The sequence below is a fragment of the Syngnathoides biaculeatus genome, chromosome 6 (assembly GCF_019802595.1).
Source record: "Syngnathoides biaculeatus isolate LvHL_M chromosome 6, ASM1980259v1, whole genome shotgun sequence".
Taxonomy (NCBI): domain Eukaryota; kingdom Metazoa; phylum Chordata; class Actinopteri; order Syngnathiformes; family Syngnathidae; genus Syngnathoides; species Syngnathoides biaculeatus.
In genome coordinates this window covers 8956798-8971759 of record NC_084645.1, presented here as the reverse complement: position 1 = coordinate 8971759, position 14962 = coordinate 8956798, and the positions used below count along the sequence as shown (strand labels likewise).

General features: G+C 40.8%; 1 protein-coding gene across 5 annotated transcripts; it reads left to right on the top strand.

The window, feature by feature from the left end:
- The first annotated feature begins 3621 nt into the window (after positions 1–3621).
- On the top strand, positions 3622–14157 carry olfml1 (olfactomedin-like 1). 5 transcript variants are annotated; one of them, XM_061823750.1, is made up of 10 exons: positions 3622–3833; positions 3912–3982; positions 4148–4270; positions 5262–5365; positions 5461–5651; positions 5779–5882; positions 6061–6252; positions 7491–7671; positions 10185–10344; positions 10511–14157. In XM_061823750.1, the coding sequence occupies exons 4-10, from the start codon at positions 5331–5333 to the stop codon at positions 10665–10667; spliced, it is 1020 nt and encodes a 339-aa protein (XP_061679734.1). In that variant the 5' UTR covers positions 3622–3833; positions 3912–3982; positions 4148–4270; positions 5262–5330; the 3' UTR covers positions 10668–14157. The 5 variants fall into 5 exon arrangements, 4 of the variants coding, with proteins under 4 accessions (XP_061679734.1, XP_061679735.1, XP_061679732.1 ...); XR_009795538.1 differs by lacking the exon at positions 4148–4270 and having other exon boundaries at positions 3622–3982; positions 10511–11270; positions 11382–14157; XM_061823751.1 differs by lacking the exon at positions 4148–4270.
- Positions 14158–14962: the final 805 nt, after the last annotated feature.

Sequence of the window (14962 nt, the reverse complement as noted above, 5' to 3'; positions counted from 1 at the left end):
CCGTAGTTGTTCACCAGGTTTGCACATACTGCAGGAGGGATTTTGGCCCACTCCTAACCACAGATCTTCTCTAGATCAGACAGGGCGATTCAGCTCCCTCCAAATATATTCTATTAGGTTTATGTCTGGAGACTGGCTTGACTACGCCAGAACCTTGATATGCTTCTTACGGAACTACTCCTTGGTTTTCCTGGCTGTGTGCTTCAGGTTCATGTTAAAGACCAAGCCACGACCCATCTTCAATGCGCTGACTGAGGGAAAGAGGTTGTTCCCCAAAATCTCACAATACATGGCCGCGGTCATCCTCTTCTTAATACAGTGCAGTCGTCCTGTGCCATGTGCAGAAAAACACCCCCAAAGCCTGATGCTACCACCCCCATGCTTCACAGTAGAGATGGTGTTCTTGGGATGGAACTCATCATTCATCTTTCTCCAAACATGTTTCGTGGAATTATGACCAAAAAGTTCAATTTGGTCTCATCTACCACAAAACCTTCTCCCATGACTCCTCCGTATCATCCAAATGGTCTTTGGCAAACTTAAGACGGGGCTTGACATGTGCTAGTTTAAGCAGGGGTACCTTCCGTGCCATGCATGATTTCAAACCATGACGTCTTAATGTATTACCAACATTCACCTTGGAAACGGTGGTCCCAGCTCTTTTCAGATCATTGACCAAGTCCTGTCGTGTAGTCCTGGGATGATTCCTCACCTTCCTAAGGATTATTGAGACTCCACGAGGTGATATCTTGCATGGGGCTTCACTCCGATTGGGATTGACAGTCAGGTTTAGCTTCTTCTATTTTCTAATGATTACTCCAACAGTGGACCTTTTTTTCCCACCAAGCTGCTTGACAATATCTCCGAAGTATTTTGCAGCCATGTGGAGTTGTACAATTTTGTCTCTGGTATCTTTGGACAGCTCTTTGGTCTTGGCCATGTTACAAGTTTGACTCTCACTGAGTGTATGGGGTGGCCAGGAGTCATTATGCAGCAAACGACCTCATCTCATCTTATTCAGGATAATACATGGAGTGGAGGTGGACTTCTAAAAGCAGACTAACACGTCTTTGAGGGTCAGAATTTTATCTGATAGACAGGTGTTCAAATACTTAATTGTAGCTGTATCACACATATAAATTGTTAAAAATATCATACTCAGACCTACAGTGTGATCATACCCTTAATTAGTTGATAATGTCCACATACAGCACTGTATTGTTTCACACTTTGTTGAATTCCCTGGCTCAGTGATACATTTTCCTGTTGCACTCAGCACCACTGACCTCTTGCATCTATCAAAGCAAAGCAAAGCAAATTTATTTATGTAGTGCATTTCATATATGAGGTACAGTGAAGAAAATTAGTCTTTGAACACCCTGCTATATCATTAAAAAATCATACATTGTGATTTCTGGTATTTTCTGTTTAGATTATCTCTCTCACAGTGGACATGCACCTACGATGAAAATTTCAGACCCCTCCATGATTTCTAAGTGGGAGAACTTGCAATATAGCAGGGTGTTCAAATATTTATTTTCTTCACTGGATAACTCATTTGAAAGTGGAAGTCAAAGATAATAATTTTTTCAACTATTTTTCAAGTTTCAATAAAAATGAGTTTGGTGCAAAAAAATGCTTTTGCTACAGTTTAACATTTTTACATATGACAATTTGGAAATTTTGGGACAATTTGCTTTCACCTGTGATCTAGAGTTTGTAAAAACATGTTTGTGTGTAAATATGTGTGCATAAATCATGTGATTATTATGTAGTCTATTGCATACATCGTCCTCATCTGCTACCCAGAGATGTACCCGGCCAGGCGTTGTAGTTGCTGGTGATAAATGTTTAAGTACGTGTCCTCAAGTTCTATAATACCACAACTTTATACTTACCAGTGAAAGAGAAATGAAGGAAATAGAAACTTGTGATAAAGGGAAAACCACCTGGTGACTTCCGTGCATGGCAATGAGGATCGTAGCTTCGGCCAGAGACTCAAATGAAGGGGAGACATCATGGTAGCATTTTAAATCTGACATATTTCACCTTTGACAATATCAAAATGTTACATAAACAGTCACCATTACAGATCACAAAGGTACATGGTGTGACGGTTTCAGCCAAGAACAAATGAATTTACTTGTATTGAATGTTTTGTTCTTAACTTTTTATTGTTTCAGTGTATGAAATCCTTGTGGAGATAACCGGCTCAGATAATGAATGGAGGGATGGATGTTTTAAAAGATGTCTTTTAATGTTAATATTTATTGATGGTATAGATTGAGTCAAGGAGGACATGGCATTAACAGTTTTAATGCCTATGCGCCTCAGAGGTCATGAAGCACCTCTATTGGTGCCTTTATTGCCACACCACGGCTGGTTTGAACAGCGGGCTGCATTGACTAGCCACAGGAGTGAGTACTTGGTGAGTGGGTGGGCTTTGTATTTCATAGAATGTGCTGCTCTCTCCTGGAAGAATTGTGCAATAACTGCAATGCTCCAAAAGTCAACACCATCCGACAAAAATCGAAATGGGATAATGCATTATGACGCTCGATTTTTATGTTTACTAGATCTGGCATCATGTCAGAAGCGATGTGTGCCATAACAAAAGGGCCTTGAAGCAGATCCAGGTGGCTGGAAAAAGCAACAGATGGAGGCCAAACCCATGTAAAGCATGAATTGTTTCTCATGACAGAGTTTGGATCTAAGTATGTCAAATTACACAGTGATTCAGATTCAGATTATATTGCGTTTTGTCCACTTTACATTTTCGCAGGACACAAATAACGTGGCATTTCCTGGCATTTTACTTTCAGTGCTGATTAAAGGTGAGAATTATGGTTCCGATGCACTTCATGGTCAGCACTGTGTCCATTGATTAAATGCACAAAACATACTTGGTGACCCTTTAATTTTACATAAATGTAAAATCAAATGCAGTTACGTAAAATATTGACCATATTGGGCATTTTTGCATCCAAATGTGTTGAACGCTTACAATATACATGCTGTATGTGTATTTTTAGTTTATAACAAATCAAGATTAATGGGCACTATGGGATATAATTTGAATGCAGGAACAACCCGATACACAGTATTAGCTAACAAGCATGTTCACCAGTTTGAATTCCCATTGATGACACCTTCACATTGTACATATATGTTCAATTATAAACAACAAGGTCAAATTTAAAGGAAATGTTTTTTTTTCCTTTAAAAAAGTCCCATACACCTTCTACTACAATTGGAGACAAAATGTGTGTTTTCATCCTCCATGTTTCAAGTACTGTGGCCTGATGGCTGTTTTAAATGCTGCACAGCTGCTCAGTGAGAGGGTTGAGGACGTGTCCTTGGCCCAATAATAGAAAAAAAAAAAAGGAGAAACAAAATATAATAAGGAATCCATTATGCTATCTTACTGGTTATATGTAACTTTTCCCTGTATTGGTTTCTTTAAGGTGTACCATTCCTTTTCCAATTGCTCATACCCCAAAAACCCAAACTCCAATAAAGTGTGAGAGCAAAGGAAGGAACCGCAGATGGTCAGCTTGGCGAAGAGAGAGGGGCAAAGGGGGTGGAATCCCAGAAGTGCAGCTGGCTTAAAAAAAAAAAAAAAAAAACACTGGCCTCCAAGCAACAACTAAATGAGAAACAACACGGAATGTTCTGGAGCTACAAATTGGAGCAGAGTTTTTTCAAAACCCAGCAAGATGAAAAGGAGTGGGAAGAACATCCATTTCTCAAGACATCTTTCAACACAGCAAGACTATTGTTACTGACTCAAATCCTCCTCCATATTGAAGTTTTGCAATAGATTCAGTGCAGAGGTATACGTGGGAGTGCAACAATGTCAGACAGAGACTATTTTGTCATTTTACTTTGTTTTTGTCTTACTGTGCATTCAGTCAAGAGCCAGGGTTCATCACAGGATGCCTTTATAATACAATACTTGGAGAGGAGACTGGCTCAAATTGAGGTAGGCGTCGAATTTTATCAAATTAAATATATATATATATATAAAACTATTACTATTCAAGAAAAATCCACAATAGTCACTGAAGTAATTATAAACACATCAACAAAATATAGGCATTACATATTGCTTGTTTTGATGATTCTGTATTTATACTGTACATGGAAGGTTTTTAAAAAATAACTAAAGAAGCCTGAAAATCCTTCGGAATTGTGGTCGAATGGAGTTCTGTAACGCTCAGTATGACTTCTTCACTTCTCCTCATGAGCAAACTGCTCACAGCTGTCTCAGGTATGGAAAGTGGCTTCTTCACGCAATGTTCATTCTGAGTCGCGTATTTGAAGCTTGTCACGATGCATTTTGGCAAATTCCAGTCTCATCTGTTTCATGTAATGTCAGAAACATTTTTCTGTTTAAGAGAAGGGCACCAACAATTGTGTCCAGGTGTCTGTGACTAGAACTTCTCTCTTTTGAATGACCAACCTCTATTAAAGGCTTTGTGATTCTTTTGTGTTCCGTCTCTTCATTAGTTAGCAGGCTACTCGGAGGATGAAGAACATATGGATGGTGCTAATATGATTCTAGTGACTTGCAAATTCCATCGATGGCGCAGTGGCCCTAATTCAAACTAGATTCCTGTAAAGTGTTGAAAAAAAAATTGAATGGGTTCTTATCTGGCCAATGCACTGCTCCCCAAAACTTGTTTTTTTGTAGTTCCCCCAATTGTATGTGTTCTATTATACACTGCATTGTTTTTCGACTTTAGTATGAGTCCTTGAAAAAAAAAATGTCAATAAACCAACAAAGCCTGTGTTGGCAAGATTTTTAAGATTTTTAGATTTTTGTGTGTGAGAAAATATATTTCAAAACTCTAAGGCATTTTATATTCTACGGAGCTTACATCATTGTTTAATAGTGAGGTGCAAAAAAGTACTGAGTTTGTACTGAATATTTAGTGTTGTTAGTGACTCCTTAGCTAACATTTCTCAGTAAATGGCCGATAAAAAAAAAGTATCTGTCTGGACTCGCTTTCAATAGCTGTGCAAATGCATTCAAACAAGGATATATTTTCTTGGTTCAACTTTCACATTTGCATCGGTCAGAGGAACATATTGGAAAGGGCTAGTTCATCATTTCATTGTATCATGAAAATGTTTGTGATTTATTCATTTCACTTCCCAAAGAGACTTGACTTTTTCATGTCAAAGCTTTCATTGCCTGACTTCAGTTCTGTATTTATTTTTTTTTTAAGTTTTTTTTTTCTCTGTGTGACTATTGTCAGGAGCGTCTGAACCAATGTGATCAAAACACAGTGAGCATAACCCAGAAGACCTATGATCTCTCCTCAGAAATGAGAGGTCATCTGTCCACCTTCAATGCAATGAGGTAGGATTACCACTGAAGAAATGCACAAACACAGATCTATGATGAAGGTTTTATCTATTTAGAGGTGCATGAAAAAAAATGAGTTTTCTTTTCAGATCAGAGGTGAGCAGGCAGCTGGAAAGCATCTCCGAGCGTGTTGTGCGAGTGGAGCGAGAGCTGGAATATCTCGAAAACAAGATGCCCGCCCAATATGACATTGAGATGGAGGAGGCCCTGCTCGAACAACAGATAAAAGCAGCAGAACTGGACCAGCTGAAGAGAAGAGCTAAAATCAAAGTCGAAAATGGTATGGTAATCCGTGAAGTCACAGGATATGTGGGGGAAAAAAATCACAAGAAAAGGGTTAATCTAGGATACAACGACAAATTGAACAGTTCCATTGCAAAATATTCTTGGTCTTCTGTCATTTCTAGATTGCAAAGTAGCCTTGAGTCAAATTAAGTCTCTCAAAATTGTGAAGAAGATAGGAGACAATGCGGGCTCCTGGTTCAAAGACCCTTCTGATGGATCAGCCAAGGTATGAAATAACAATGGAATTGGAAGCCAGGAGTTGTCCTTAATTTTGTCTCAATTTTGAATTGCTGATGGCTGATGTGGTTATCACAGACCCAAATGAAATTCGAATGGAGAAAAAAAAGTGTTAAATTTTTCCAGAATAACGTTCATCTCTACATCATCTGATCTAACTCTTAAAGGTCTATGTGCTGAGTGGAATTCGTAATGACACACTGTTGGAGTTCGTGTCACTACAAAGCTTCTCGGAGAGAATCACGGTACCCCCAGTTAAAGTGGTCCAGCTGCCTTTTTCATGGCAGGGAACAGGCCATGTGGTCTACAATGGATTCCTCTACTACCACAAAGCAGACACACCCAACCAGATACTGAAAGTATGTACAGTAGGTCAAGTTTAATACACGCTACATGTGTTGGGCTTTCCATATACTAAGTTTGTGAAATCTTCAAATTCATTCAGTGCTTCTGCAGAGGGAGTGGATAATTTGGCAATATCAATCCATCCATGCGTTTTCCGCCTGCCTAACCTCACTAGGGTAGGGTGCGTGCTAACGCTTATTCCAGCTGACTCTGGGTGAGAGGCGGGGTATAAGTGAAGTGGTCGCCAGCCAATCGCAGGGCAGACATAAACGAAGAACCATTTGCAGTAACCTACGGACAACTTAGTGTTCAATTGAACTACTGTGCATGTTTTGGGAATTCGGAAGGAAACCTGAGAACCTGGAGAAAAACCAAGCAGACAGGGAGAACATGCAAACTCCTCACAGGCGAGGCCAGGATTTGAACCCTTATTCTTAGTACAGCCCAATTTGGTAAAAAAGGAAACATTATTCCTCCTCATTCATTTTGAAGTTGGAGCAGATTGTATCGCAGTGTGTGGTTCTTGGCTGAGGACTGAGTGAACTAAAAGTGAACTGAGTCATTAGGGAGGATTGTTTTTCCTTGTTTCTTTGCCATCTAGTATTATTTGAGGCCAATAAAGGAATGTGCCAAAAGAAACTTTTGCCTTGAAAGTTAGCTCATAGCTGACCTTCCTTCAAAATAAGATTTAATTCTTACGGGCACAAATTATTGCTAAAGACAGCCACACTGTGGACACTCAATAATCATGTCATGCAAAGATCATAACATCACATATCTGCTTAAGGTGGCCCAAGATTAAAATTAAATGTAAAAGAAGAAAATTGTGTTTTGAAAAGTGCAGTAGAAGTATTTTTGCAAGTGTGTTATATTAGGTTGCAAAACTGCAGCTATTTAGTTCAACCATTCAGTGGTAATGGTTATTTCTCAAAAACAAAATATTTTGGAACTGATACACAGCAAAATGACTGAAAGAGAAGTCAAGGGTCAACTAATTCTTTTCACCAAGAATTGTGAAACAATTTATTGTATTGAGACTACCAGTCAAGTCGAAGATGCTTAACACAGTGACTGGCACTGGGGCGATCCTGTGATCTATGAATTGTCAGCTTCGTTATTACTTTTAAAATAAGGAATAAATCATGCATATAAATTTTCTGCTGTATAAGATTGGTCAAAGTTCAAGAAGTAAATGCAAGAATTGTATGTGTCATTTATGTTAAAACTCAAACTTGTGCCATTTTTTATTCAGTTTGACTTGTCGAATGGCACAGTGGTCGACAGCATCCTTCTTCCTGGCGCTGGTCTTATCCCAGTGTACAGTTTGAACACCAACACCTACTTGGACATGGCTGTGGATGAATTAGGTCTCTGGGTTATTTATGCTGACCCACAATATGGAGGAAACTTAGTTCTAACTAAACTGGATAAAGGTAAAGTACTATAAACATACTATAAATCATAAATAACTATAACCACTGGACACTTAGTGCCTCATCTAATCAAGCTCATCTTTTCAATTGATTAAAAACAAAAATAGCTTTTCCTTGCTGGGATAAAACTGAAAGTTAGTGCCATTAGGCAGCTACCATCATTTCAACTATGACCACATACCCACCAGTCGGTTCATTTTATTTTGTACACAACACTCATTTTAAGTTTCCGTCACACCATGACGTTCTGGTCAATGTCCTCGGAACATTTCAATCGTTCTATTTTTCAGCGTTCTCAAACGTTGATGACACAACTGGCGTGTGATTAACATGTGTCTAACGCATGAGTTAACGTGTGTCTAACGCATGACTTAACGTGTGTCTAACGCATGACTTAGTGTGTGTCTAACACACGAAAAGCGTGTTACAGCGACCAAATAAGATACCCCTAAAAACCATTAGCGTGTGCAAACGCGTCGTTGGGGCGCGACGAGCGATTTGTCAACGTAAGACGAGTGTGTTGAGCGTGTGACCAATGGGTGAATAACGACAGAAAAGCGTTTTGCTGGCGTGTAATTTTTACAGTGGAACCGGCACTAAAACGTTGGAAAGTTCGTAGTCACTTCAGTTGTTGTCGTGAGTTAGAACAGTGAGCATCATGCCGCTGAGAAGAAAAAAAGTTAGGGCGCGGATTTCAGAAACTAGCGCTGCTAGTAAGAAAGCTAAGCCTCTTTCATCACGAGCAATGTGTTTGGAGGAAAAACAACAGCAGGAGGAAGAGCACGTCCGCGAAGTCACGCACCATGTGACAACCCCTGGGGACCCTAAACACCATGCAAACCCAAGTGAGGACGGTCCGACAAAGAGACAAAAGAAGCAGAGAAAGGATTGCAGGATCCTGGACCGGGCTGTTGAGGATAGTCTGGTGGAGTTTTTCCGCGAAAACGAACTGCTGCTTTCTGGATCTTCCATAGTAGGTCCTCTCTACTGTAGCTTAATATTAAATGGACCTTGCTTACAAACCATCGGTTTATATACCCATATGGATGGACGTTCGGGAAACGCACGTATGACGCTCAATGTACTCCAAATGACGTTCGTTTGACTTTAGTTACATGCTGTGTGCGCTATGGGATTGTTCAGCAGTCGTTGACAGGGCGCCAGTGAGTCGTTCACTGCAAAGCAAACGATTAAGTAACAACCAAGTAAAGCTAGAGTTACGACTGACTAATGATAGCCCAACGCGTGCAACGCTCGGCGAACCTTACTAAAACATTCCACGAACATTTTGAACATTTTGCAGCGTTTAAAATTAAACGTTGATGAACGCTGGTCTCGGTGAGGACTTTTGTGCATCTTCAAAACTTTTTTTTTGTTCTCTGCCGATTCCCAGCGATCATTGACGTTCATTAGCATTCAAACAACGCTCTTCTGGAGCTATCCCGGCGACCATGGACGACTACCAACGTTTCCTCAAACGCTGTGGAACGCTGACCAGAACGTCATGGTGTGACGGGGCCATGAGTTTGTGGTACACTGTGTGACTGCTGGAAAGGTGCAGCATGAGCTCCTTAATAGCTTGACATCATAGCGGCAAGAAAAGTGTGTAACTAGTGAGAAAGAAACGTGACATCTACAGTGCTGGTTTTGGGTATTTTCCGAAAAGACATCACAGATTCATTATAAGCTGTTGCATTTTTGAACTTTTTTTTTTTTTGCCCTCCCATTCTGCTGCATCCCCAAGTAAAGGCGGAAGTCTTGCTTATAGAAAACAGGTCTTCATTTTTGTCAGAAAATCAACCCATGAGACCCATAATGAAGAAAACCATATAATAAACACATTACAGTACAATTTGCGTGGTATTCAAGCTGTGCAGCAAGTGGAAACTCGAGCAGACACAGTATAAAACGACAGCCGAACTCACACTGGTCTGCTTTGGCGACGCTCTTCAGACAAATGCGTCCATTATTTGTGGCATCGAGGAAACTTATGCACGAACAATTAGCCTCCAGTTGCACTGCAATACTGACTAGGAATAACGGGTTAGTGAAACAGTGAGACGGTTATACATTACATTCCAGTTGTAACCCAAACACAGAATTTGAAATAACATAAAACTTCTCCCAAATCAACCGAGACTTACCGCAGACAAATAAAATAATTATTTAAACAAGGAATTATAAACATATATATATATATGTATATATATATATTCTAACATTTACACTCACTTCCACTCTTTGTCTGTAATATATAAATATGTTATTGCAAAACTGCAGGGAGAGCTTTCCATCATTTTTGATGAACATTGAATACACTTTGAAAATCCATTTTTCCAGACCACGTGAACAGTTTGGCATGATCAAATTTGCTGGTTTGCATACACCAATATGATATTTTGTTGTCTCAAAATGACAGAAAAATAGAAAGAGCTCCTCACATATATACTGTTTCATACTTTGAAAATAAACCTAATTATTCATGAGTTATCACAATTCAATTTTCTTTTCAGGAAGTCTGGCAGTGGACTACATCTGGGATACACAGTGCAAAAGTCATGATGCTGAGGGAGCATTCATAATATGTGGAACTCTTTACGTTGTCTACAACACACGCTACGGCGGACGGTCAACTGTTCAGTGTCTCTACGATATCCATGACACCATACACAGGTTGGCCTTCGATCTATAGCATCCACTATCCGCAGAAATATACATTTCATTGCAGCATTTTATACTGCAATTGACCAGATTAATCTCATTCGTTATGTGTATAAGCGATGACACTCCATTCACAACTAAATGACTGTTTCTCTTTGCTTGTGTCATTAACTTGAAGCGCTGAAAGTCCTGTAGTGTTCTTCCCGAAGCGCTACACAAGCCACAGCAGCATCCACTACGACCCTGAAGACAAACAGCTATACGCCTGGGATGACGGATACCAAACAATATACAAAGTGGAGACGAACTTCAGTGATCGAGTTACTGATGAATGACACTTTGTGTCATATGTTTTCCCTTTCAAACTGATCATATGCATACCAATTATTACCCAGCACAAGTATTCAGACATTAAGTACATTTAAAACATCTTTTCTCCTGATATTTTGCTGCCATTAGGTAAAACAAATGTCACATGACACAAGAGCATTTAAAAGCGGGTGTATTCTTATTCAAATTTAAAGGTCAAGTGTCATGAAATGAATGATTTTTAGTATGTTATTAATGAAAAAAATGCTAGCCGGTTTGGACCTATCCATTTTTTCACCACAAAACATGATTTTGACGTATATGGCTTTTTGTAACTCCCGCCATGAAATCCTCTCGACAGGTTTGTTTTCGAGAAGAAGCAGGACGTGACGTACATGGCAGGATCTCCCTAAACTGGACTCGTTTGTTTCTATTAGTTTTACCTCCTGGAAGGTAGCTCGTTGTTCCTTCGTGTTAGCCTAAATGCAGGCTTGCTGCATTGCTGGATATTGCTCGAACACTCGGGAGGATGGATTTGCCCTTCATAAGTTTGCAAGAGACCCGGTTCGTTGTGAAAAATGTATTGCACAGGTGCAGAGGACGAGAGCATCGTGGGTTCCAAATAACAGGTAGGTGTGTATACTGAAAAAAAATAATAGTTTGGGGCGGCCCACGTAATCCATCTCTCATAAGGTAATAAAAGATCTGCGTATGTATGACAGGGGTGCTAAATGTGTCAGTGTGCCCCTCAGACGGCTGCCGCGTCAACTCGCCAAGCCTTGTCGGCCGGGGTGGCTCATAGCAGCCGCGGAAGAGGATCGGACGAGGATGCAGTTTGGCCATGATCCCCATATCATCTAAACATGGCTGGAAACAATAGGGTAATATTGCCCCGGTAACTTCACTCGGTTGTGAAATGTTCTCTTCTACGAAAAGAGCTTCTGTGTCAGAAGGGGCGTGTTCGTCTCCCACAGTCGGGGCCACAGCGTTTTTTCAATTGCGAATGTCCAGTTGACGTCACCAACAGGAGATGCAGCCAATATGGTGACCACTTGGATGTCGTCGAATGACATTTCCGCAACTTTGCGCATGGATGAACCTGCTCATATTATTTTTTTCATATAGACATTGAAGTGAATAATGTTATATGTATTTTTCATTACATTATCTATTTTAGAATGTTTGTAGTGTTATCGTGAATGTTTATTTTTTTGAGAAGATTTTTATCGACAATTACGAATTTTCAGGGGCGCTGCCATTTTCGCGAGTCACATGATCTCCGTGGCCGTATGTGACGTGTACCGTGCCGCAACAAAGGCTCAATTACATGGGACGCCATTTATGCCCAGCGCTGATTTTTCTCGTATTTATCCTCATTTGATGAAGAAATAGCAGTATGAGTTGCTCGGGAAGACGGAGGAATACTTCCATACAGATTTGAACCTGTGGCTGTAATTAATGTTGAATATTCGGATGCTTCTTCGGGCGGAATGACACGGAGTCTCACTACTCGGAGACCTATGAGCGACATAAGTGCGTAAACAAAGGCCCCCGGGAGCTCCGGGCTGGCAGCCGCGGATGGTTCTTTGGACGGGAATGACGCAGTCTGATGAGCAAGCTCCGGCGGCTGGCCGCGAGTCGAGTTTCCAGGTGGCGGAGACCGTTAGCCCCGGATGCTGAAGCTGGGCTAAAGGCCTCTGCTGCCGCCAAAGGCGGGCCACGAGCTCGGGCGGCTGGCCAGGAGCCGAGCTTCGACGACAGGGGAGGCCTTAAGCCGAGATTCGGTGGCAGCTCGTCAGACTCTGCTAAATGTATTATCCTGAATCAGATGCACCTGTGTGAGGTCGTTAGCGACATAAAGTCACGTGTCCACCCCATACACTCAGTAAGACTCAAACATGCCCAAGACCAAAGAGCTGTCCAAAGACACTACAGACAAAATTGTACAACTCCACACAGCAGGAAGAGGCTATGGAGAAATTGCCAAGCAGTTTGGTGAAAAAAGTCCACTATTGGAGCAATTATTAGAAAATGGAAGAAGCTAAACATGACGGTCAATCTCAATCGGAGTGGAGCCCCATGCAAGATATCACCTCGTGGGGTCTCAATGATCCTTAGAAAAGTGAGGAATTAGCCCAGCACTACAGAACAGGACATGGTCAATGACCTGAAAAGAGCTGGGACCACCGTTTCCAAGGTGACTGTTAGTAATACACTAAGACGTCATGGTTTGAAATCATGCATGGCACGGAAGGTACCCCTGCTTAAACCAGTACATGTCAAGGCCCCTCTTAAGTTTGTCAATGACCAATTGGATGATACACGGGAGTCATGGGAGAATGTTTTGTGGTCAGATGAGACCAAAAGGGAACTTTTTGGTCATATTTTCACTAACCATGTCTTGAAGAAGAGAAATGATGAATTCCATCCCTACAACACCATCTCTAAGGTCAAACAGGGGGTTGTAGCATGATGAGTTACATCCCAAGAACACCATCCCTACTGTGAAGCATGGGGTGGTAGCATCTTGCTTTGGGGGTGTTTTTCTGCACATGGGACAGGACAACTGCACTGTATTAAGGAGAGGATGACCGCGGGCATATATTGTGAGATTTTGGGGCACAACCTCTTTCCCTCAGGCAGAGCATTGAAGATGGGTCGTGCCTGGGTCTTTCAACACGACAATGACCTGAAGCACATACCCAGGAAAACCAAAGAGTGGCTCCGTAAGAAGCATATCAAGGTTCTGGCGTGACCTAGCCAATCTCCAGAGCTAAACCCAATAGAAAATCTTTGGTGGGAGCTGAAACTCAGTGTTTCTCAGCGACAGCCCAGAAACCTGTCTGATCTAGAGAAGATATGTGCAGAAGAGTGGGCCAAAATCCCTCCTGCAGTGTGTGCAAACCTGGTGAACAACTACAGGAAACATTTGACCTCTGTAATTGCAAGCAAAGGCTACTGTACCAAATATTAACATTTGTTTTCTCAGGTGTTTAAATACTTATTTGCAGCTGTATCACACAAATAAATCGTTAAAAAATCATACATTGTGATTTCTGGATTGTTCATTTTAGATTATCTCTCTCACAGAGGACATGCACTTATGATGAAAATTTCAGACCCCTTCATGATTAAGTGTAAGAATTTGCATATAGCAGGGTGTTCAAATACTTATTTTCTTCACTGTACCGGGCACATTCTCAGTTTGTTGTTTGTGTATCATGTAACATTAACAATACCGTACACCTATTCGCCCTGTTCCCTATTTTATTTTAATTTTAAATTGCATTTCAAGATGGAATGTCTGTTCTTAGTGTCGGGTTTTATCAAATAAATTTACCCCCAAAAATGCAATTTATACTCCAGTGCGACTTATATATGTTTTTTTTTCTTTATCATAAATTTTTAGGCTGGTGTGACTTAAATTCTGGAGCAACTTGTCGTTCTCAAAATATGGCGCTCATATGATTTATTTGTTAGTCGTGGTAATCAAATCGAGATCATTTTCTTTTTTAAATTTGTGGCATGTAATCTTGTAAATTAAAAGCTAGGTTAAATACTACTGTTTTTGGAGGTTTTTTGTAAGTTTATGTAAATTGTTGGTGGAGGTGGGCATAAAACAAAAATCTCACCCAGGGTCCAACACTGGCCTGGTTGGACACGAAAGAAGGAGAACAGGAGCTCTACAGGTTGGCCAGACAGAGGGCTCGAGATCGGAAGGATGTGCAGCAGGTAAGGGTGATGAAGGCTAGAGAAGGAACTGTGTTGACTGGTGATAACAATGTGCTGGAAAACGACTTTGAGAAGTTGATGAATCAGTAAAATCGGGGAGAAAGAAGAGTAGAAGAATCAAGTGGCATGAAGTAATTTAGAAGTTAGAAAGGCACTAACGAAAAAGAAAAATGGAAAGGGTATTGGTCCTGATGATATTCCAGTGGAGGTATGGAAGCAATTTGGAGAGGTGGCTGTAGAGTTTTTGACCAGCGTATTCAACGGAATACTCGAGGGTGTATTTGTTGTGCTGAATACTTCAGTAAAAATAATGTGGCGGTACTGTGGTCAGCTTGCAGTGTGTGTTCTGTCACTATAGTGTATAATGCAAATGTATGTTCCGAAGTTTTTTCATTAATGTTTGTCTTGTCATTGTTTAATCATACATTTGATCCTAAAGAGGTGTTTGTCAGAGGTGTGGCGACCTCTTGTGGACTTTGGTGTCAGTTAGTGCAGAATTCACTCAGCCATGCCACACTGAGTGACTCACAAAATGACCTGGATCTGAAACATGCTTCCCTGTGGATGATATGATAGGCTGCCCTCGACA

Coding starts and splice junctions, on each gene's coding strand:
- olfml1 (XM_061823748.1), top strand. CDS start 3,854: ATGTCAGACAGAGACTATTTTGTCATTTTACTTTGTTTTTGTCTTACT. Junction 5,652..5,778: donor TAAAATCAAAGTCGAAAATG/GTATGGTAATCC, acceptor TGTCATTTCTAG/ATTGCAAAGTAGCCTTGAGT. Junction 10,345..10,510: donor ATCCATGACACCATACACAG/GTTGGCCTTCGA, acceptor ATTAACTTGAAG/CGCTGAAAGTCCTGTAGTGT.